The sequence below is a fragment of the Octopus bimaculoides genome, chromosome 9 (genome assembly GCF_046866305.1).
Source record: "Octopus bimaculoides isolate indiv1 chromosome 9, ASM4686630v1, whole genome shotgun sequence".
NCBI lineage: Eukaryota > Metazoa > Mollusca > Cephalopoda > Octopoda > Octopodidae > Octopus > Octopus bimaculoides.
This window is the reverse complement of record NC_142936.1, coordinates 9,834,918-9,860,482: the sequence shown is the minus strand read 5'-3', so window position 1 is coordinate 9,860,482 and position 25,565 is coordinate 9,834,918. Positions and strand designations below refer to the sequence as shown.

At 37.2% G+C, this 25,565-nt stretch overlaps 1 protein-coding gene across 39 annotated transcripts in view; it reads left to right on the top strand.

Moving 5' to 3' along the window:
* Positions 1–25,565, top strand: part of LOC106871661 (serine/threonine-protein kinase mig-15-like) — a 764,441-nt gene that overhangs the window by 603,219 nt on the left and 135,657 nt on the right. For 28 of the 39 annotated variants that reach the window (XM_089357111.1, XM_089357079.1, XM_089357086.1 and 25 more), the window contains 3 exons: positions 2,518–2,642; positions 18,309–18,537; positions 23,440–23,505. In XM_089357111.1, the coding sequence (XP_089213237.1) occupies positions 2,518–2,642; positions 18,309–18,537; positions 23,440–23,505 (420 nt within the window). The remainder of the gene's footprint in view (positions 1–2,517; positions 2,643–18,308; positions 18,538–23,439; positions 23,506–25,565) is intronic. The other 11 variants (XM_089357081.1, XM_089357085.1, XM_089357098.1 and 8 more) reach the window with 1 other exon arrangement.

Genomic DNA, 25,565 nt, shown 5'->3' with positions numbered 1-25,565 from the left:
ACACGATTTTCCAATATCCCATCCCTGTTTTGTTTCTTTATTCCTGATAGCCTTGACATTGGGTCACAGCAAACTGGTCATTCTTTCACGTGTGTGTGTGTGTGTGTATGAGTGGGCGTTTGTGTGTGTGTGTGTGTGTGTGTGTGTGTGTGTGTGAATGGGGGTGCAAAGTATTGAGTTCACTGACCTCTGCCTTAATCTCCTATTTTTAATTATTTACATCACAATTACTGGACGCTTATTAAAAGTTCTAATTACCTTGGACCTCCCATTAACTGCTGATCCCTTCTTCATTTTGCTCTTCTCCTTATCTCCCTCCCTCCCTCCCTATGTCATTCACCTGTTCTAAATGGCAACAACTGACAATGTGGTGATGGAACATTCTCACAGAACATTGTCTCTGTTCTGTTCATTTATTCTAGTTTGCTCTATTTTTGTTGTTGTTGTTGTTGTTCTATTTCTCTCCGCTCCCGTCGTCCTCTCCCTCACTGATCAATGCTTTGGTAATTTCTTCTCCTTTAATTAAAACCACCTCTTCCTCCTCACCAATTTCCTTTATCTTTGTAATTTTTTTTTTCTTTGATCTTGTTTTTGTGTTGGTATTTGTGCTTCTTTTTTTTTGTTGTTTTGTTTCATTTTAATATAAAATAGTTGAAGTTTCTAATTAACCATCCTGTAAATGATGTGTCTTTTATGAGTTATGGAGCTGTCCTCCAACATTAACGATGAAGCTTTGCTTATTATAATTAAAAAGGCTGAACTGCTTTCTGGCACTGCTATAAAGTATATTGTTTTGTTGTAATTAATAAAGTGGCCTTGGTTGTGTGTGTGTGTGTGTCTCGGTGTCTTTGAGGATCCATCCTTGCCAAATCTTTGTTTTGCACAGTAGTTTTTCATTTGGCCATATTTACTGAAAGAAGCCCGTTCTATGTATATGTGTATGCGTGTGTTCGTGCCATGGCAGTGTGTGGTAGTTGTAAACAAGTATCACTGTCATGCAGGGGTCTTTGGTTTCCAAACTGCCATAAAAACATGTCTGGTCACAGAGAAATATCGCCTCACTTGGAAACAGGTGAAGGTTGGCAACAGGGAGGGCATCCTGCCGTAGAAGATAAGTCTCAAGAAATTCCATCCAATCCTTGCTAGCATGTAAAAAGTGGACGTTAATGATAAAGACAATGATAATTTATAGTAAGACTTTAATATTTTGTGGCAATAATAATGATGATGATGAATTCTTTTCCTAAATTTGGCATAACGCCAGCAAGTTTGAGGAAAGGAGGCAAGTCAATTATATTGGTATAATAATAATAATAATAATTATTATTATTATTATTATTATTATTATTATAAATGCTCTGATGCAGTACCAGGCAGTGGCTTTCATGGCTTCTGATCTGAAATGATTGGAAGTGTTATCATGTACATTGTTTTGCCTTGGTATAAAAGATGGGCTACAGCAAATATTCTGCTCAATACCACAGATTTGCTTGTCACTTGTTTGACCTTAACCAGTTGAGCATGTTCCTTGGTGGCTGACGATATGTGCATCTTTGATCATGAGCAGAACTAGCCGGGGAGCATCATAGCCATGTATTGAGAGGAATTATTTGAGGTTTGAATAATTCATGTATGGAAACATGGGTGTTTCGTTCCTTAAACAAACCTTATTTAGGGACCTTTTGAGTGGGATGGGCTACCTGACCTGAAGAAAATTCTAACTGGGCCCCACCTGCGAGGTCATGCACTGTTAATCTTGATATGAGATCACCATGTCGTGCACATGTGGTTGTGATACATGTGCCTGGTGTACCCTTATCAGACAGGTAACCATGATGAGTATATTGGACTTCATATATTTGTACCCTAGTGTCACTTTGATGGCATGCACTGCTCTCTCACTCAAATAGAAAGTGCCAGATAATTGACTTTACAGTCCTAAACAATGAAAAAATTAATATGAGAAGTATAGAAAAAAATATCAAAGTACCAGGACCTCGCTACTGAATTATAGAGACTATGGAAAGTGTGGGTAAAATGTATCCCAGTAGTTATAGGGGCATTGGGAACTATCCCTAAAGATTTGAACAGATGGATAGAGAAAATAGGTATAAAACCCAGTTTAGTACAGCTGCAGAAAACAGTGTTATTTAGGGACAGCTAGGATACTTAGGAGGGTTCTTGGCATCTAAGGTTACTTGTAGTCCGTTGTTAGGATTCATTTCTTTTCCAACAGTCTAATCTATTGAGTGTATATTAATAATGATGATGATGATGATGATAATAATAATAATAATAATAATAATAGTTATTGTTGTTGTTCTCTTCCTTCATTATATATATATATATATATATATATACATGTTCTTTATTTTTGAGTTAGAAACAGCTAATCAAAATTGTTATTTTGAATCTTCTATGTTGCTCTTTCTCTCTCTTTCTCTCTCTCTCTCTCTTTTTTTTTTGTGCACCATTTATAACCTCATTGTATAACGTCATGCATCATTGCACTTTCAGCAATGCAGTCACCCCGACACAATAACAGTGGAGTCCTGCCTGACCTGCTGCCACCGCACACACCTCCGCAATCCCGCTCACCCCCAATGCCTCAGAGACCACAAGACAAAAGCACTTCGGAAGAGGTAAACCTATCTTTGTATTTTGCTAGATTTCCATTGTCTTGATTAAGTTTTTTTTATAATTTTTCATTTTTATCTTGCTGTTTTTTTTTTATCTGTTACTTGTTTCCTGTCATAAGACTGTGGCCATGCTGGGGCACCACCTTGAATTTTTTTTTAGTCGAATGAATTGACCCTGGTCTCTTTTTTTTTTTTAAAGTCTGGTACTTATTCTATCGGTCTCTTTTGCTGAACCGCTAAGTTATGAGGATGTAAACAAACCAACACTGGTTGTCAAACAGTGGTAGGACACAAGCACTGGCACAATGACACACACAACCACAAACAAATATATATATATATATATATATATATATACTATGAGCTTCCATATAGTTTCTATCTATCAAATCTACTCACAAGGCTTTGGTCAGCTTGAGGCTATAGTAAAAGACATTTGCCCAAGATGCCATGCAGTGGGATTGAACCCGGAACCGTATGGTTGAGAACCACACAGCCATGCATGTGCCTAAATCAATTATGGAAACCACGATAACAACTGTCGGTTATGACGAGGAGGGTTCCAGTTGATCCAATCACCAGAACAGCCTGCTCATGAAACTAACATGCAAGTGGCTGAGTACTCCATAGATGTATAAAGTGTTTCAGCCAGGGGCACAGTGCATCACTGGGATTTGAACTCATGACCTTCCAATTGTGATCTGAATACCCTAACCACTAAGACATGTGCCTTCATGAAATCATGATATCTTCCACTAAGTCATACTTATTTTCACGTGATAGCATCGAATTGATTTCAGGTACGTCTTGCATATTTGATCATAGCATCGAATTGATTTCAGGTACGTCTTGCATATTTGGATTGGATATTTAATATAGTAAATATCAGTCACAAATTGCCTTTCCGTTGGCAGTATGTGTGTCATGTCTTTGGGGGGAATGACAACATATCACATAGATTGGTGTCCTGTCAAGTAAGTCAACTTAGTTCTTGCCATGAGAAATAATGCTGTGAAATTTGAGTTCAGCACCAGTCCTGAAACAAGTTTTGTTTGGCTTCTCAACTGCACTGACGTAAATAGTGTAAGTTAGGAACTCCTTCAACTTTTAAGATTGAGTGAACAAGTGAAATAAGGTGGATGGTTAGCGCAAGCTCACTTGTGAATGTCTTCTTCGCATTCAGACATCACAATAGAAGAAAAATATTTAAATTTGCCAATAGAGAACTCTAACAGTACTAAGTGCTCAACCTGAAGAGAATTAGCTGATGCTGTTGTGAAGAATGTAGTGCAACAAGCATATCTATAAACACCTCATCTTCTCTCATGTGACTTGACTGTGAAATGAGTAATAATAATAATAATAATAGTTAGTAAAATATGAATAAAGAAGAATGGAAAAAAAAAAGATTTTCGAAAATTATGAAAAGGAACGAAATAAAAATAAATGCACTTAATATCTTCGATTTATTATGCTTTAAACAAAATGTGAGAAAATATTTAAGATGTGATGTTGAATGTATATAAAAGTAAAATAAATACAGTTAGTTTGCATAGAGTTACAGCAAAGCCATAAAAATAGACAAGGTAGACATATTAGAGCTTTTACACAGTCAAGTGTGTGTGTGTGTGTGTGTTAATGTATTTGTGTGTACATATAGATACATAGCTATATAATACATGCACACACATACACAAGCACACACACGGTGGACCAGAAGTCATGCACAAAATAAGTTCAATACGCTCCGGAATTGTCAAAGACTTGCTTGAATTTTTATAAAATTGAATAAAATAAATAAAATAATGATGAATACACACGTACTTGTACATGATGAACAAAATGAATAACAACAACAACAATAATAATAATAATAATAATAATAATATTTAAATAAAATGTCGAATGTTTTGGTCCCTGACTTTGTGACTTTCACCCACCCTGTATACATACATACATACATATAAACATGTCTAGATATTCAATTATATGCATGAGAATACATATATAAAACATACAAATCTGCACATACATACATACATACATACATACATACATACATTACATTACATTACATTACATTACATTACATTACATGCAAACAAAAATACCCTGTTGTTGCTGTCAAAATTCCAATGAAGAAGCCTTGGATCTAGGTTAGAAACCGGTTCTTTCTCTATTGGCAAGAAATCTTGAAATAAACTGATAATGACATACATATACACTCACACATATATATTTGTTGGCATGATGGCTGAATGGTTACAAAGTTCACTTTACAGCCATGAGGTTCCCGGTTTGATATCACTGCATGATATGCTGAGCAAATCCCTTTGCTATAGCCTCAAGTGAACCCAAGACTTGTGTGTGTATGAATGTGGATATACTGAAATCCATGACGGAGCAACAATGCTATCAACCTCAGAAGACAATACTCAAACAGGGCCTGCGCTACACCAGCAACGTTTTTGTCAGTGAGGTACCACTACACAGCTCTTTGTCCAGTTCACTGGATCCATTCAGTGCTGATTGGTCTCTATGGTAACAATTGCATCAGTTTTACCATACTCCTCAGAGCTTTGTCTCTTACACTAAACTGTCCCACCTTGCTCTGGAATTCACAGCTAGTGTATCTGAGATTTCTTTCAGCTCTTAGAATCTTTGCCACTATTGATGACCTCCACTTGTCCAACTCTCACTCCCATCTTCATTTATTCCTTCTCCCACCTTGGCTACATCAAATTCATTATTGCTTTACATTATTTACATTTGACGGATATTTGTCCTCATATTGCTTGTTGTTAACATGTTTCTACTGATATACCCTCGAGCCTTCATTGGGTGTCTTGGGGAAATTTCGAACCAAGGTTCTCATTCCTAAGGTATTTTTCCATGTTGTTATTGTTATTATTATTATTATTATTATTGTTATTGTTATTATTATTATCATTATTATTATTCAGGTCACTGCCTGGAATCAAACTCAGTATCTTGGGATAGTAGCCCGTGCTCTTAACCACTACACCATATGCTCGTGGTTTAAGATCACGGGCTACTAACCTCAAGATTCTGAGTTTGATTCCAGGCAGTGACCTGAATAATAATAATAATAATAATAATTATAATAACATCGAAAAATACCTTAGGAACCCAGGTTCAAAATTTCCCCAAGACACCTGATGAAGGCTTGAGGGTATACTAGCTGAAAAACGTTGTGTTAACAACAAACAAGATGATGACAAATATCTGTGAAATATAAATATGTGTATGTGTGTGTTTGAATTTATATTGATGAACATACACATGTATATTCATGTGTGTGTGTTGTGGGTTCAGATCCCACCAAGGTCAGTTTTGTCCTTCATCCCTTTGGGGTTGATAAAATAAGTACCAGTTGTGCAGTGGTGGGTCACTGTAATCGACTTCCCTTCCTCTCGAAACTGCTGGCATTGTACCACAAATTAGAAAGAATCATTATTATTATTATTATTATTATTACCATTATTATTATCATTATTGTGGTGAACTGACAGAATTGTTAGCATGTAGAGCAAAATGCTAAGCAGCACTTCATCTGTCTTGACGTTCTGAGTTCAAGTTCTGCTGAGGTCGATTTTGCCTTTCATCCTTTCAGGGTCAATGAAATAAGTACCAGTTATGTACTGGGATTGATATAATCGACTGGGCCCCCTCCTCCAAAATTTCAGGCCTTGTGCCTTTAGTAGAAAGGATTATTATTATTATTATTATTATTATTATTGTTGTGGTGAAATGACAGCATCGTTAGCATGCTGGACGAAATGCTTAGTGACATTTCATTCATCTTTAGGTTCTGGGTTCAAATTACACCGAGGCTGACTTTGTCTTTCATCCTTTTGGGGTCGATAAAATAAGTGCCAGTTGAGATCCGGGGTTGATATAATCGACTTCCCCTTTCCCAAAACTGTTGGCCTTGTACCAAAATTTAAAACCATTACTACTACTACTACTACTACTACTACTACTGCTGCTGCTGCTATAGAGAAGCAAATCTCCTTCTCACTCCCTCCCTCCTCCTCTTTATCTTGCATCATCCAAAAGCTTTTAAGAGGAATGTTAGTCAAGTGTAGCTTTAGCTATTTGTTAGCTGCTGTAATGGAAGGTTTTGTAAATTAGTTTTAAACAGTTGGTCAGAAATTGATTTTGAGATCTTGTCGGGAAGTGAACATTCAGGATTGCTCTGCTAGACCTTTTGACTTACAATAGAGCAGAATTATCTCTAAATTGGTCTCATTCCAGTCAAAACAGGCCCTTGTGGCTTCGCTCGCAGCCAGGGCCACATATCTGAATGGCGAGATGTTGCACTTTCTGGTTATAATAATAGACTGTGACTGATCACAGCTTCCAGTGCATCTGGCCTGCAGCTTATAGATGCCGTTGTCTTGTGTCAGTGAGCAGTGCTGCATTGCTCTGGTGAAATGCCAGTCAAATCACTCTCGTTCGCTTGTCTACTTCTTCTAACATTGACCTCGCCTTCCCTCTTCCCCCACCTCTCTCTCTCTCTCTCTCTCTCTCGCTCAATAAACTTTCATTTTACTCACTCTCTTTCTCTCTCTCTCTCTCTTTATAACATGTATATATGTGTATGTATGTATGTATGTATATCCTTTCTTTGTGTTATGTTTGAAAAATGAGAATTATTCTCCTTTCTCCCTCTTTTTCTTTCTCTCCTTATATCCAAACTATTTTATTCTGTCTTACTATCCCTCTTTGTCTGTCTGTATGTCTGTCTCTCTCCCCCCCCTCTCTCTCTCTCTCTCTCTCTCTCTCTCTCTCTCTCTCTCTCTCTCCAATGTTTGATCTGTGTAAGCATCAGTTTGACACATTCTTTCTAATACTGTTTTGCTTCTCTCTCTCTTTTTCTCTCATTCTCTCTCTCTCTCTCTCTCTCTCAGTCTCTCTCTCTCTCTTTTTCTTTACATCTTTCTCTTTCCCTCTCTCTTTCTCTGTTTCATTTTCTCATACTGCTGTGTCCCTTCTCCTTTATGCTCCCTTTTTCTTTCTATCTTGTAGCCTCCCTCCCTCCCTCCTCCCTCTGCTGCCTCTTCCTTTTCCTTCCTTCTCTCTCTCTCTCTCCTCCTCCTCCTCTCTCCATTTTGGGACAGAAGAAAAATGGACCACTTTAGCTATGGTTCTGTCTCCAACTTATTGCTTGTGATGTTTTATAGAGAGAGAGAGAAAGAGAAAGGAAAAGAGAGAGAGAGAGAGATAATAAAAAGTGACAGATATATATGTATATGTGTGTTGGGGGGATATGTTAGGGAAAAGGGGAGGAGGAGAGGCATTGGGGGGTGGGCCGTTACTTTTAAGACTTTCCTCCCCCAACTATAATCATGTTAGCATGAAATGGTAGAATCTGAAACAATGTTAGTGGTTAATGGCGATGGCAGTGGTGGTGGTGGTGGTGTTGGTGGTGGTGGTGTCGGTGAGGATGATTGTGATGAGGGACTTTGGAGTTTGTGGGAGCGTGGTGGTGGTGGTGGTGGTTCTAGAAATGGTGTTGGCGTTGATGTTGGTATTTGCGGTGGTGGTGGTGGAGGTGGCGGCAGTGGCAGTGGTGATACTAGCAGGACAGTTTATCGATGCCAGAACCGATGTGCTTCAGCTTCCAGGCTTACTGTTCATGTCAAAAATTGGATTAGAACGGAAAGACAACTGCAAAGGATGGTTGCTGCTGTTGCTGGTGGTGGTGGTGGTGCTGGTGGTGTTTGGAGAAAAGTGGTTGTACTGGGAAGGGGAGCTGGCCCAGAGAGAGTCGGTGAGAAGAGAGATCAAACAAACAAACAACAGCAGCAACAACTATAATAATAATAATAATAATAATGGTAATAGTAATAATGATAATAATAATAATAATAATGGTAATAATAATAATAATAATAATAATAATAATAATGGTGGTAATAATAATAATAATAATAGAAATAGTAATGGTAATAATAATAATAATAATAACAACAATAATAATAATAATAATAATGATGATGATAATAATGGTAATAATAATAATAATAAAAATAATAATAATGAAAATAGTAATAATAATAATAATAATAATAATAATTTGCTATAAAATAATAAACAAGGAAAAAATATACACAAAAGGCAAATATCAAGGCAGAGCAGGGTTGTGTGTGAATGGGGCCGGGGATGGGGTTGGAGAATTGTTGATTTGATTCAAACATTAAATTTTGTTATATTTACTTGTCAGGATAAATAAGTAAATAAAAGGGAGTTGTGTAAGTGTTTTGGCGGAGTTGGAGGGAATGGTGTTTCAGTGAGGTGTGTGTGTGTGTGTGTGTACGTGACTGTGTGTGTGTGTACGTGACTGTGTGTGTGTGTATTCACATTGGATTGTGTATATGCATGTATATATGGATGTGTGTGTGTGTGTGTGTGTGTGTATATATATATTTATGTGTATGATTGTGTATCTGTATATGTATGCGTATATATATATATATATATATATATATATATATGGATATATGGATGTGTGTGTGTGTATATATATATATTTGTGTGTGTGATTGTGTATCTGTATGTGTATGTATATATATATATATATATATATATATGTATGTGTGTATATATGTGTGTGTATGAAAGAGTTCTTAATCTTTGAAAGTGAGTGAATGTGTATATATGTCTATAAGTGTGTGTGTGTGTGTGTGTGTGTGTGGATATGTGTATGTGTGCATACACACATTCTTTAAGAAACACACACACACACACACACATTTTAAACAAGTGACTCGTTTAATATTGATTGATTTCATTTTGCAATCAATAACAAACTTCATTGATCGCAGTTTATTCTACTTCAAATTTTTTTTTCTTTTTTTTTTGGCGCTTGGGCAGGGTCGTGGGAGTGGTGGATACTGATGGTAATGTTTGTGGGATGTTAAAAGGCTGTTTTCTGTTTTAAAGATATATAAACCAACTTGACAGTGGTTAAAGAACCAGCTTTCTGTGTCTTGTATTCATGTTCTTTTTTGTTTTTCTAGTTAGTGTTGTTGTTATCCTTAACACAAAGAGTAAAGTGGTTATTTATGTAGTAAGACGATGATGATGTTTGCCGTATTTACAGTAGGGAAGTGTGGGATATTCTTATATATCACATAACTGTAAACTTGGTCTTTGGATTCATGTATACATTTCCAGCAATTATGTTTGTTGATTCCTTTTAGTTTAGTTTGGTATGATGAAAATAAATGTTGTTTTACTTTTCTCCACCCCCCCCCTTTTTTTTCCTGTTTTGGCAGGGTGTTTGTTATGGCAAGACAATGAAATCTTTGTAAGATGTGTATTAACTGTCTCATACAATCAAGATATTCAAACAAATCAGCCAAGTCCTCATCTCAGCTCTATTTCATTGGTTTTGTTAGGAACCAGACCCAATCGAGCATTTAATTGTATATTGTTTTGAGGTGGCGAGCTGGCAGAAACGTTAGCACACCGGGCGAAATGCTTAGCAGTATTTCGTCTGTCTTTACGTTCTGAGTTCAAATTCTACTGAGGTCGACTTTGCCTTTCATCCTTTCGGGGTCGAGAAATTAAGTACGGGTTGCATACTGGGGTCGATCTAATCGACTGGCCCCATTCCCCCCAAATTTCGGGCCTTGTGCCTAGAGTAGAAAAGAATTGTATATTGTTTTATTAGTTTATATAGGTTCATGGGTGAGTGTGGGTGTTTAAAAAGCTTGCTTCCTAACCATGTTGTCTTTGGTTTGGTTCAATCCCATTTTGCAGTGCCTTGAGCAAGTGTCTTCTACTATGACAACGGGCCACCCAAAGCCTTCTGGGCAGATGCAAACTGAAAGGAAGCTGTCATATATATATCATTTAATGAACACAGTGTAAAGATACAAACTACTGGTAGTTTCTTGCTTTGACGACATGAGTCTTGACAGTTTCTTATAACATGACTCGTGTTTTCTATCAGTCTTCAAGATCTGAGCACATGGGTTGCTTAACTCTTTAGTATTCAGATTAATCTGTTAAGCATAATGCTTACTTAATCAAATTGATTTCAATTAATCATGCATTACCTCACTCCTTTTAGATTTCAGTGATGTGATAGTATATTTTAATAATGACATTTATAGTATCTCAACAATCTGCCAACCATAACAGAATTGTGATCCTAAAACCAAGGTACCGTGTAAAAATGCATTGATGTGGGGGTTAGTGTCATATAGAAAGCATTGGTGTTGGTGCCATGTAAAAAGCACGCAGTACACTCTCTGGAGTGGTTGGTGTTAGGAAGGGTGTCCAGTCATAGAAACCAAACCAAAACAGACATATGGAACCTGATGTAGCCTCTAGCCTTGCCAGTTCCTGTCATGCTGTCCAATCCATACCAGCATGGAAAAATGGATATTATGATGATGATGATGTGAGAGGCCAAATTCGGTCAGTTTATGCATAAAACTTGTAGAATATTTGGGCCTGGTTTAAACTGGATTTGCTGTGTTCTCTTTCTCTTCACTTTCTGCTCTCCTTAAAAGTAATTTGCTATACCATAACCCATGACTGGATTATACTGCTATGTGTGTATGTGTGTGAGAGAGCACAATGTGTCTCACTATATCATCATCTGCTGTTATGTAAACCTTGATCAGTTCTGCTCGAGTGAACTAATGGCCTTGTATGTGCTTGATAAATCAATGCAGAAGCATCTATAACATAGTACAGCTAGTACAAAGTTTGACCACTCTGCCACATTCACCCACAGTGGTTTGTGGTGCAGGCATGCTGCATTTTCTCCACTGTCCAGCCTGTTCTCATATACTTAGAAAATTCTGGTGGTGGTCATGGCCAAGGCAGGCAAAAATGAACTTAGTCTGAGTATGACTGTTTCTCATACTCTTTTTTATCTGCAGTGGTGTGCATCTCAGCAGTGGTTTTACACTAATCACATGATTGTTGTTGTTTCTTTTATCAATGGGTGTATGTACTCAGTATCACCGTTATTTAATTTATCTGACAAATATTTCTTCGTCACACTGTGTTTGGATATATATATATATAACATAATAATCAAGTATAACCAAACAAAAAAAAAAAAAAGAACCCAGTGAGAATTGTTACTGCAGGCTAACTCTCCAGATGAGTTTCCTTTGTTTTCTTGTTTGTATTTTTATCTATTGTGCTTTTGTCGTGTCTATGCACCATAATAGCTAAGTGAGACATTTTACAAATGTCTGCTTATCTTTCTTGTGTGTGTGTGTGTGTGTGTAATATGGATATATTCCATTATATAGTTAGATGGGTTTGTTTGATGTTTGTTGCAATCTGTTTTTGCATTCTAAGAACCTAGTGTACCAACAGACAGTTATAAATTTCAAAGTAATTATATGGTACCAATATAGGGTTATGTATTTATAAGTAACTGCCTGATGGCCTACTGAGAGCTTGTGATGTGGCTGTAGATTTTTACGCTAAAGTATGATGCCCGTGTGCTGTTTGTGATAGATTCGCAGATCTTTAAGGAACGGTAAACTGTCATTACAGAGTTGTGATGTAGCTCCACATTCTTTAACGAGGTGTGCACTGCCTGTATGAGATGTAAATAGCTTTAAATATTGCTTCTTACCAGGCTGGTAATAATTTTATGCTATATCTGGACAAAAAACAAAAATAAATACAGATATTGGTTCTTTGCGCTATAGAACCTCAGCTGTGTTTATTTGTATAACAGCCGTACATTAAATTATACATCTCCTTGTGGTGTTCTAAACCTAAGCTATTCAGATACGCACACACATGCACATATGTGCACATGCACGTTTGCATACAAACGCACACACACACACACACACATTCCCATTTCTATGCATATTCACCTTCATGTATACCATATTTTCCTTGTGCATTTAAACCTTTATACTAAACTCATATTACGATAGCACACATTGTGCATATGTGTGCATATGCGTGTGTATTTAGTGAATGAATATCAGCTTATTTCCTACATTACCATACGTATCCATGCACTCACATTACACAAACACACACACACACCTTGTACTTACAGATGCGCTTAAGAAAACCGACGTATGCACATTGCATTACGCTTGTATTTTAAAGCAGGAGTGAGCAAACCACCACCAACAACCAACAACAAATCTAATACATTTTTTTTCCCTCTCTTTCCCCCATCTTTCAGTTGCCTTCAATTGTCATCCCAACCAGCTTGACTGGGTCCTTCCTCTGTTGACACAGATGAAAGTCACATCTGTTAGACTAGTCTCTCTTTGGTTTGTTGCATCAATCGAAGCGGAGGAGGCGCTGCAGGGGCCGGTGGTGGTTCTGGTAACGGGTTGGGGGTGGGTTAAGGCAAAAACCACTCAGTTGGTTGTTCCCCAATCAATGACAGCTTATCTTATGAAGCGAGCAAGGGAAACATGTGCTTCCTTAGCATTGCAAATATGTCCCTCTTCTTTTCATGTACGTAAAGCTTTAGAAGGAGGCCAGCCTTCTTCTTCTTCTTCTTCTTCTTCTTCCTCTGCGTCTTCTTCTTCTTCTTCTTCTTCATTCTCTTCTTCTTCATTCTCTTCTTCTTCTTCTTCTTCTTCTTCTTCATCATCATCCTCTGCGTCTTCTTCTTTTTTTTCTTCTTCTTCTTCTTCATCATCATCCTCTGCGTCTTCTTCTTCCTCTGCGTCTTCTTCTTCTTCTTCTTCTTCTTCTTCTTTGTTCTCTGCGTCTTCTTCTTCTTTTTCTTCTTCTTCTTCTTCTTCTTCTTCATCATCATCCTCTGCGTCTTCTTCTTCTTTTTTTCTTCTTCTTCTTCATCATCATCATCATCCTCTGCGTCGTCTTCTTCTTCTTCTTCTTCTTCTTCTTCCCCACCACTCTCACCACCATTACCACTGCCACCTACCAACATCACCACTGCAACCATGACAACAACCACCACCACCACCAACACCATTGCTAACCTCACCACTACCAACAACAACACCACTACCACCACTTCCTCCACCACTATACCAGTCACCACCACCACCACTACCACCACCATTGTTTTGTTCTAGTTTCTTTCCCCCTCCCTCCCCCCGCACCTCCACAAATTTATCCTTGATGTTGCCTGCTAAATTGCAATATGGGAAAACCCTATTGGAAATGTTTCATTGATTTTCCTCCCCCCCTCGCTGTCTCTTTTCCTCCTCCTCTCCCTCTCTCACAGCTGTGTGCTATGTTGTGTGTGCGTGTGTGTATGTGTTTTTAGTTGTTTTTTCCGGGTTATTTTTTTTACTACTGTTGTTATTAGATTTTGGTGGTTAGCTGTAGAAGGGAAGAAGAGAGCAAGACAGGTGGAAATTGTGGAAATCGAATGGGATTTTTGTTTATTTATTTATTTATTTACTTATTTATTTATTTATTTCTCTATCTATTTATTTTGTTTATTTGTTTTTCGCCATTTCTTAAAGATGCGTTCGCGCACTGAAATAATAATTGCACGCTCACACTATTTACTTGCGGGAGATAATGTATGCAAACATATTTATGTCAACTGAAGAAGGTTAACTGGAGGAATATAAAAAAAAAAAAATTAAAATTAAAAAAACCCAATGAAAACAATAGAAAATAAAAAGAAAAACATTTCTATGAATATACACACACCCCTATATTTGTGTGTGTGTGTGTGTGTGCGCGTGTAATATGGTGTTTTTATTTATATATAGAAGCTGTAGGACATGTTTTCTGCTTATGTCCCCTACTATTACCATGCTGACTTCTCATAAATGTCATCTCAACACTATTTCTTCTTTAACGGCTGGTGTTTCTATGTCTTGGTAATTAATCTTGTAATATCGAAGTGCCGTGTGTTTGCTTCTTCATCTCACAAGTTGCCGTTTTTGTTGTCGTCGTCGTCGTCATCGTTGTCGTCATTGTCATCATGATGACGGCTGAAGAAATGTAACTCTGTTACTCTGACAGTGTTTGGAGGATCATCAGAAAGTCAATTTTGTAGGTGCATGTGTGTGTATATGTGTTTACCATGTGCTCATCATCTTCACTTAATGTCTGTCTTCCATGCCGACATGGGTTGGATGGTTTGACAGGAACTGGCAAGCTAGAGGGCTGCATCAGACTCCAGCTGTCTGCCCGGGCATGGTTTGCTGTTAGGAAGGGCATCCAGCCGTAGAAACTCTGGCAAATCAGATTGGAGCCTGGTGTAGCCATCTGGCTCACCAGTCCTCAGTCAAATCGTCCAACCCATGCTAGCATGGAAAGCAGACGTTAAACGATGATGGTGATTCCCCCTTCTTAATGCCACAGAGTGTGCTAGGTACTTTTTACATGGCACCAATATGGCTACTTTTTATGTGGCACTAGCACAGGTGTTTTTTATTTGACACTAGGACAAGTGCTTTTTCCATGGCACCAGCACGGGGTTCTTATAGTTAAAACAGCAATTATTATATTTGATTACATTAAGATGCACTTTTTACAAAAAAAAATATATATTTCAAAAAACCACCGTGTGCCCTATGTGCAAAGCTGGTCCTCATATGTAATTTAATCTTTAAAATCTCTTTTTTTTCACCTGATTGTGTGCTGCTGAAGTTGGGGTGTATCAAATAAGCCTATTTGTCTTTTATGCCATCAAATGCAGATCCAATATTTTTACATCATGTCTTCTCTAAGAGACATCTGATGTGAGGTAACCTCTTACAATGACACAACTTAAGGATAGCCTATGACATCACTCTAATTACAACTGAAGCCGTAACAGTAGGATGAAGATGAAACCGCATGTGTACGCACATGCGCACAAACACACACACAACATGGTAGAGTATGTTAGGCGGCGAGCTGGCAGAAACGTTAGCACGCCGGGCGAAATGCTTAGCGGTATTTCGTCTGCCGCTACGTTCTGAGTTCAAATTCCGCCGAGGTCAACTTTGCCTTTCATCCTTTCGGGGTCGATTAAATAAGTACCAGTTAGGCACTGGGGTCGATATAATCGACTTAATCCCGTTTGTCTGTCTTTGTTTGTCCCCTCTATGTTTAGCCCCTTGTGGGCAGTAAAGAAATAACATGGTAGAGTATTGAACAATTAGTCCTTGGATCACGAATACAAACCCTGTGTAGGTATTCTTTCTCAAGACAACAATTTATTTTCAAGATCCTCACTTCACGCCATCGTCCAGGGATATGTAGGAGAAAGGTCAACTGAGTTGGTCACTATTTATACCTTGTATTATCAGTTGACTTTATTTACTGCAAAGTGTAAATATTATACATGTATGTTATGTGGAAGGAAGAAAAACAAAGAGATGGAGTAGGACGGAGAGTTTTTGTGCGTGAGAGAGAGAGAGAGAGAGAGAGAGAACTCATAGCTTAAATCTATGCCACTGTGTTGTCGATCGTCTGATACCATATCTGTAATCTAAAGTAAATAAAATGTACACACACACACTATCACTCATATACAAACATTATCACACATCAATACACGTGTGTTGCACATACACAATAACACACAAGGCAAATATTCCCCTACTTCTTGTGTAATGGAGTGTTGCATTATATCATGATAAAATGAATTCTTACTATATGTAACTTAATTCTCTAATCTGTTATCTCTCATATATTTGTTCTCTTATACCTGTACGTTCTCACCTGCCATTTCTATCCACCATTTTTTTTAGTGGTATTTTTATGGAGTGTTTCTGAGCAATATTATGACACTGTGGTCATTTGTGTGTTTTAGATTTGAGTACGATACACTAGCCGTTGCTCTACTGTTGTGTCCAGAATATATGTGACTTGATGGAAGTTTGAAAGCTGTTTTCTAATTCTTAATACCTCTTGGCTCTACGTATTTCCAAAGTAGACAGATAATGGACCATTTTCTTGGCACAAATGTACAGAAATCTTCATATTTGAAGTATATTCCTTTTAGGAGACTAAAACCACCACCACCACTACTGTGACCATTACCATCACCAACAGACACCGTAACATGTTGTTGTTGCTGGTGGTGGTGGTGGTGATGTTGATGTTTGCCATCATCATTCTGCTATAATCTTGTACGTTTTAATGCCAATTTTTCTGCTGGCATTCTTTAACCCTTCACCATCCAGAGTACTTTATCCGATATAATGCTTATTTATTCACATTATTTTGAATTAACCATGCATTATCTCGTAGCTTAAAGATTTCAATGATGTGAGTGTTTATTACTAGAATGACATTGTTGGGTAGGTATGAGAGGTCAGATTTTTGCCTGTTTGAACATAAAACAAAGTAGAATATTTGGTCCTGATATGGCCAGTTTAAATACGAAAGGGATAATTATTGCTCAGTTAATCAGCTTTCTTTTGCTATTCCTAATTATGTCATTGTTAAGATTTGATATTGTTAATGTTTTTAACATTTTACATGCTTTTATGTAACCTTACACATGACCCAGTTTTTTGTCTGATGTCTCTTTGTCCAATGTCACTTTTGGTCCAATGATTTTTTTGTCCTATGACTTTTTGTCCAATTTTAAATGAACTCTTTAGAAAACAAAGTGAACACCAAAATCAAATAATTATTGAGAGTTTTATTGATAGGATTTGTCATCGGACAAACAAAGTCATCGGACAAAAAGATTTCGGACCAAAAGACGTTTGATGAAGTGATGTTGGACGAAAAGACATACCACCAACCCCACGTGGTATTGTCCTGTTCTGTCCCCAATGTTTTCTGTGAATCCTCAGTGGTTACTAAGGAAAACATTATTATTATTATTATCATTTTACTTCTCAGAGCTCTTGGTCATACTGGCTTCGGTTGATTCTGTGAGAGCAGACAGCAACCTCTTGTCAGGGATCTTTTTCCACAAATTATAAGCTTTGGTACTTGGATATTAACTTACCATGAAAGACAGTCAGCACCCAAGCACTAATCTCAAAATCCTATAATCATCATCATCATCACCATCATCATCATCATCATCCTCATCATCATCATCATCATCATCATTATTATTAAGGAGGTGAGCTGGCAGAATTGTTAGCATCCCGGGTGAAATGCTTAGCAATATTTCGTCTGCAGTTATGTTCTGAGTTCAAATTCCACTGAGGTCAACTTTGCCTTTTGTCCTTTCAGTGTCGATAAAATTAGTACCAGTTATGCACTGGAGTCATTGTAATCGACTTAATACCTTCCCCCCTTGTGCTTCCAGTAGAAAGGATTATTATTATTATTTTTATCATCATCGTCATCATCATCATTAAGGTGGTGAGCTGGCAGAATCATTAGCACGCTGGGCAAAATGCTTAGTGGTATTTCGTCTGTCTTCGTGTTCTGAGTTCGAATTCTGTCATGGTTGACTTTGCCTTTCATACTTTTGGGGCCAATGAATTAAATACCAGTGAAACACTGGAGTCAATGTACTTAGCTCATCCCCTCCCACAAAATGGCTGCTCTTGTGGCAAAATTTGAAACCATTATTATTATTATTATTATTATTATTATTGTTATTGTTATTGTTATTGTTATTGTTATTATTATTATTATTATTATTATTTTCTTGTTATTTTATTGCTTGGTTGTATTCTATTAATCAACTTGTATTTCCCCCTTTTCCCTCTCCTACCCCCACTATCCCATCTTTCATTTTAGTATCGTCAGGCAGTGGGCAAGCAGGCTCCGATGAACCACCAGAAATCCTTCACAGCATTTGGTTTTGGAGCTGGCTCCACTATTGGCTCCATGACACCATCCCGCCGCGGCTCCCAGATTAACGTTAATGTAACCCCTTCACAGCCTATTGAAGCTGTTAGTGATACGCCCGAGATCCGCAAGTACAAGAAACGGTTCAGTTCTGACATTCTCTGTGCTGCCTTATGGGGTAAGTATTCTGACCAAACTTTAACACTCTACAGGGTGTCCACAAAGCCTGGGTACATGGGGATTAACACATAAGAAATTATTATTTCTTATATCTAATTGTTTATGTTATTTTATTTACTCCATGTACCCACATGGGGATTAGCACATACTTTAAGAAATTATTATCTCTTACATTTAATTGTTTATGTTATGATTTTATTTACTCCATGTACCCAGACTTTGTGGACACCCTGTACATTGAAATTTCCATTCCATTATGTCATGCTTGTCACATATTTATCAACTTAACTTTTCATTTTAATTATGATACCACTTAAAGATAATTAGCTGTAAAATACCATAATAACTAAATATTTCTTTTATAAACTAAAACTACATTGATTTTTCTTTTTATGAATTAGAGAAGATTGTAATGAGGGTTGGTGGTAGGTATTTCTAGCAGTTGAATGAGGCTAGTGTTAGCCCTTTTGTTACCATCCTTTACTCAGACTTAGTTTCAGTTTTGAAAATAATAAAGAGTTCAGTGAGATGAGTAAGTGGAAGCACATGGCCTAGTGGTTAGAGTAGCAGATTAGCAATCAAGGAATCGTGGGTTTGAATCTCAGACCGGGTGATTTGTGTGTTTATGAGTGAAACACCTAAGCTCCACGTGGCTCTGGCAGAAGGTAATGGCAAACTTCTGCTGACTCTTTCGCCACAACTTTCTCTCACTCTTTCCTCCTGTATCTAGCAGCTCATCTGTGATGGATTGGTGGTGTCCTGTCCAGGTGGGGAACCTATACGACATTGAAACCGGGAAACTGGCCCTTATGAGCCAGGGATGGCTCGAGAAGGAACAAACAACACCAAAATGAGTAAAATGACATTGTCACTATTAAGCTGATGTTTGGAACATTAAGTTACTTAGATTTTGCTGGAAGATTTTAATTTAAATCACTTTAAAACAAGAAGCTTGGATCTTAGAACCAGAGGCACTTTCAAGCAAGTTGGTTGCAAAGCAGGGTGGATAATGTCCGTTCTGAACTTCATTCTCTGCAGAAAACAAACAGAAGTGTTTGGTCTGAACCCATGCAAGAGATTGAACTCTGCTAAAGGAATTCTAGGATCAGGTGGTGCTGTTAAGCTAGATGGTGTGTAAAGCTTACCTCCTGGATTTTATTGCGGTTGTTGATGTAGTTGATATTGTTAATTAGATGTAGAAACCTTGTCAGAAATAGAACATATGAATGAGATGTTGGTCCTTTCATCTACTTTGCAATCTACCCAGTAATGCCAAGTGAGGACATATATTAGGTTGAGGGAACTGTTTAGTCCTCCTCACATAGGACAACCATTCAAGTGCCTCCAGTCTACACTGTAAGATATACACAACACTCAAGTTGATCAGTTTTCCTTGTTGCTGTGTGTGTGTGTGTGTGTGTGTGTGTGTGTGTGTGTGTGTGTGTGTGTGTGTGTGTGTGTGTGTAAGATAATGTAGAAGATCATGATGATCCACCTAACTCATGCCAGCATGGAAAACTTTGTAGAAAATGATGATGAAAATGATTAGGACTGTAAATTATTCTTACATCTATCCTCATTCATCACTGACTTATGGGTCACTGACCCAGGATAACATGTTATTCACATTGTTAACCAAGTTACACTGATCATGAATTGATCTGTGGTACCATGAGTTGGTAATCAGTTTAAAGTTTCTACTTGGACCACAAAAGCATGCCCTAGTGGTCATTCACAATACTCAAGGTAACATAATAGTCTCAGAATGAAACCTATTTTCCCTATATATTATATTATTCTTTCATTACTGATTCATTCCACATGGTTTTTTTTTTTTAATCAAACACCCATGATAAACAAGGATAGATGTACTGAATAGATGTTCTGGGTGATGTACTGGATAGATGTACTTGCTGCTTATCCCTTGTGGCCAATTCTTAACTGTAAATTGTATTAAGATTTCTTATGTAGCCCTAAGTCAATACTGATCGAGCATATCTCTCAAATGATGGCATAACAACTTACTGGGTTAAATTTCAATGCTAATTTACCTGACCCTGCCTAAAGCTGAGTTGTTAGGCAAATTCTGTTTTTGTCACATGGTAAATCTGTGATAAGGAAAATGCATGAGAGGCAATGCATTTGTATCTCTTTTACTCTGGTTGTGCAATGAATGACGATGACTTGTTTCTAATAAATAATTTGACTCCTGTTTGAGAATTCGTCTTCAAATACATTTTGAGGATTTTTTTTGTTTTCAGAAATAAATTTTGGTTTTTGTAACCCACACATATACACACGCATGAATGTATATATACATAGAAATATCTGTATTTAGATAGATAGATAGATAGATAAATAGATATATTGATAGGTAGATAGGGAGGTAGATAGATAGAGAGATAGATAGATTGGTCTCATTCTTTGTGTGCATACTTCAATACAGCTATATATATATATATATATATATATATATATATATGTTCGTCGCCCTTTCAAGGCCTAGCCATATATATGTGTTTGTGTTTCTGTCCCTACCATCGCTTGACAACTGTGTTTATGTCCCCGTAACTTAGTGGTTCAACAAAAGAGACCGATAGAATACGTACTAGGCTTACAAAGAATAAGTCTTGGGGTTGATTTGTTTAACTAAAGGCAGTGCTCTAGCATGGCTGCTGTCAACTGACTGAAACAAGCGAAAGAATAAAAGAATTACCCACAGGAATTGCATTTTTACCCCCACTTAGGGTAATTTACCCTGGTTCGCTGACCCCTGGACTTGAGGAAATTTAAATGAAGTGTTTCGCTCCAGAGTGTAACCCCCTAACCACTTAGCTTACACACTTTCACACACACACACACACACACACCTATATATATATATATATATATATATATATATATATATATATATATATTGGGCCTCACCGAGGACATTGGGCCTCACCGAGGCGATGACTACGGACCGAGACCTTTGGAAATGGGCTGTGCGTGAGAAGACCCGGCAAGCCAAGTAAGATCGTTGCCAGTGCCCCTGGACTGGTTCTTGTGCGGGTGGCACATGAGATGCACCATTTTGAGCGTGGCCGTTGCCAGTACCGCCTGACTGGCTCCTGTAGGATTTTCGAGCGAGATCGTTGCCAGTGCCCCTGGACTGGCTTGTGCGGGTGGCACATAAAAGACACCATTTCGAGCGTGGCCGTTTTCGTGCGGGTGACACGTAAAAGCACCCACTACACTCTCTGAGTGGTTGGCGTTAGGAAGGGCATCCAGCTGTAGAAACTCTGCCAAATCAGACTGGAGCCTGGTGTTGCCATCCGGTTTCACCAGTCCTCAGTCAAATCGTCCAACCCATGCTAGCATGGAAAGCGGACGTTAAACGATGATGATGATGAGAGAGAGAGAGAGAGAGAGAGAGAGAGAGAGAGAGAGAGAGAGAGAGAGAGAGAGAGAGAGAGATGCATCCTGCCATTGTTTGCCTTTAATTTACTTTTCAATAATATGATTTATACTAAGAATAGTTAGTTAGTTAGTTCGTTAGTTAGTTACATTGTGATAATTAGTAAGTAGAGAGTTCTTGCCAGCAGCTGCGGTCAAGTGTAAGTGCTAAATCATTGGTTTAGAGCATTTAAATGTGGAATATGTTTGTATGTTGTGGCCACCATCACAAATGCTCCCAGCTGCTGCGGTCATACGAGAATTAAGAAGTTTAATTGCACTTCGGTATTTCTTGATATATTTTCAAATAATTAATATTTTCATCATCATCATCATCGTTATTATTATTATTATTATTATAACAAGTTTGATAGTCTTTCAGTTCGGTTGCAATATTTGCTTTAATTTTTCTACTAACTATCTATTTGCGTATTATAAAGAACGGGTGGTGGTGGCTGGGGTGGGGGGAGAGGGAGGGGGGAGGGGAGGAGTTAGTCTTTTGAACACCTTTGATTAAACCTGTCTTTTTTAATTAAAATTTCTAGCAGCAAAGTCCGTGTGTGTCTTCACGTCCGTATGAATGTGTGTGTGTGTGTGTGACTCTATTAGTCAAGACTACTGTGGTAAACACTGCTCCCCCTCCCCCTGCCACACACACACACACACACACACACATCCCTATTGATAATTGTTAGATGATAATTTTCAATTACCATATGATGTTGTTAGAAAACCTACTTAAAGTAATCTTTTAATAAATATTGTAATTTATATTATGTCTGAAATTAGAATATAAACTTTCAGTTTCTTTTTTTTTTCTTTCTTTCTTTCTATTTTTCTTTAACCTTTTTTTTTTTGTTTGTTTTGTTTTGTTTCGTTAAATGTTAATTAAGACAGTGGTAGAAATCTACTCACACTAACAAAACTCAGTGGTTGTGAGTCTTGTGTTTCGCAAGGAAACAGAATCTCAGAATTTGTTTTCATGTTTGTGTGTACATATTTTTATATGTCTATGTCTATATATATATATGTGTGTGTGTGTGTGTATGTGTGTGTGTGTATTTGTAAATGTGTGTATATATATGTATGTGTGTGTATGTATATATATATTTGTAAATGTGTGTATATATATGTATGTGTGTGTGTATGTATATATATTTGTAAATGAGTGTATGTGTATGTATGTGTGTGTGCGTGTATGTATGTATATATATATTTGTAAATGTGTGTATATGTATGTATATATATATATATATATATACATATATATATATATATGTATGTATGTCTATGCATGTATATGTGTGTATATAGATATATTTACATGTGCATGTATGTATACATGTTTTTGTATCTGTGTGTATGCATATATAAATGTGTTAGTGTATGTGTGCATAATATGTATATACATATATATAAATGGACACACATATGTATTTTTTTAATTTTTTTTATTTTTCAGGTGTTAACTTACTCATAGGAACAGAGAATGGATTAACTTTACTTGATCGAAGTGGTCAGGGCAAAGGTGAGCTATCAGCTACATTATAAACTGTCCAGATCCTCTCTCTCAAGCTGTCTTATTTTCTTTTGATGTATACTTTGAGGCCCATGACAGGCTTTATAATTTATTAATCACTTGTTCTTCCAAAGACCATCCAACAGGTCATCTTTGGGAGATTTCTCATTTCTTTGTCATATCATTCGCATAAGTTTTTGATTTCCACCCACCTTCTTATCAATGTTTGTGAGTATCAGGAATATACCAGTCACAGAAAGTTTAATGATAAATTTCAAATATTATTGGTATGAAAATAACACATAGGTGTCTGACAGCTCTAAAAATATGTAATATATGGTAGCCTAGCATCATTTGTTTGCAGTTAGTATATGGTCGGTAGCTGAGCTAAATTTGAATCGTCATTTTTGTTTCTAGAACATCTATATTCTTTGGAAATTTTCAGAACACATTAAAAGTTATTACGTGTGCATGGTTCTGCTTTGAATCGCATCAAAATGAATTGTCATAGAACCAACACATCTTTCTTTTCTCTGATTTCTGACAAAGGTTTGATGGTAACTCTTATGAAACCACCATTCCTCTTTTCCTTTATCTTATATGCTAAAAAATAGTATGCAAAAAAAAACTCAACTTCTATCACTTTACACATTTGGTTTAACATTTATGGATTGATTAAAACACATAAAATATGAAAAATAAGGTTTATCTCAAACCAGTTCATCTATTCTTGAAATCTTAACAGGGTTTTATTTACATACATGTAGGGCGGCGAGCTGGCAGAATCGTTAGCACGCCGGGCGAAATGCTTAGCAGTATTTCATCTGCCACTATGTTCTGAGTTCAAATTCCACCGAGGTTGATTTTGCCTTTCATCCTTTCGGGGTCAATAAATTAAGTACCAGTTACGCACTGGGGTCGATGTAATCGACTTAATCCCTTTGTCTGTCCTTGTTTGTCCCCTCCATGTTTTGCCCCTTGTGGGCAATAAAGAAATAAATACATGTAGGAGTGGCTGTGCTTACCAACCATATGGTTTTGGGTTCAGTCCCATTGCATGGCACCTTGGGCAAGTGTCTTCTACTATAGCCTCAGGCTGACCAAAGCCTTGTGAGTGGATTTGGTAGAGGGAAACTGAAAAAAGCCTGTCGTATATATATATATATATATATATATATATATATATATATATATATATATATATATATATATATATATATATATATATGTATATATATATGTGTATGTGTTTCAGTGTTTGTCCCCGCCCCAATATCACTTGACAACTGATGTTGGTGCGTTTACATCCCCATAACTTAGCGGTTTGGCAAAAGAGAATGATAGAATAACTACTAGGCTTACAAAGAATAAGTCCTGGGGCCGATTTGTTCGACTAAAGGCGGTGCTCCAGTATGGCCGCAGTCAAATGACTGAAAGAAATAAAAGAATAAAAGAATGTGTGTGTGTGTGTATGTGTGTGTGTGTGTGTGTGCAGGCAGGCACAAATGTGTCTGCGTGGTTAAAGATTCTCCATTCCAACCACATCGTTTCAGGTTCAATCCCACTGCATGACACCTTAGGCAAGTGTCCACTATTATAGTCCCAAGCTGACTAAAACTTTGTGAGTGGATCTGGTAGGCAGAAACTGTAAGAAACCAGTTGTGTATGTATATATATATATATATATATATATATATATATATATATATAGATAGATATAGATAGATAGATATAGATAGATAGATAGATAGATAGATAGATAGATATATAGATATATATAAACCTTGCCTTTTTAGTCACCATCCAGTTGTCAATTTCTGTCAGCAATTTCATCTGTTACTCTGCGAAAGCTACTACTAAAATCGCTTCTCTTCCTCGCTGTGATTGCTGTGTATCTATTTCCTGGAAACTGTGAAGAAATCCACTCTCAGCACTTTAATGTTCCCTTTTGCTTAATGTTCTCCTCACTAACTTTATTTTATATTCTACCTCAATGACTTCACTATACTTCACTATTACCAAACACCATCCAACAAGCAATAGAACTTTTGAGATTTACGCAGTCATCT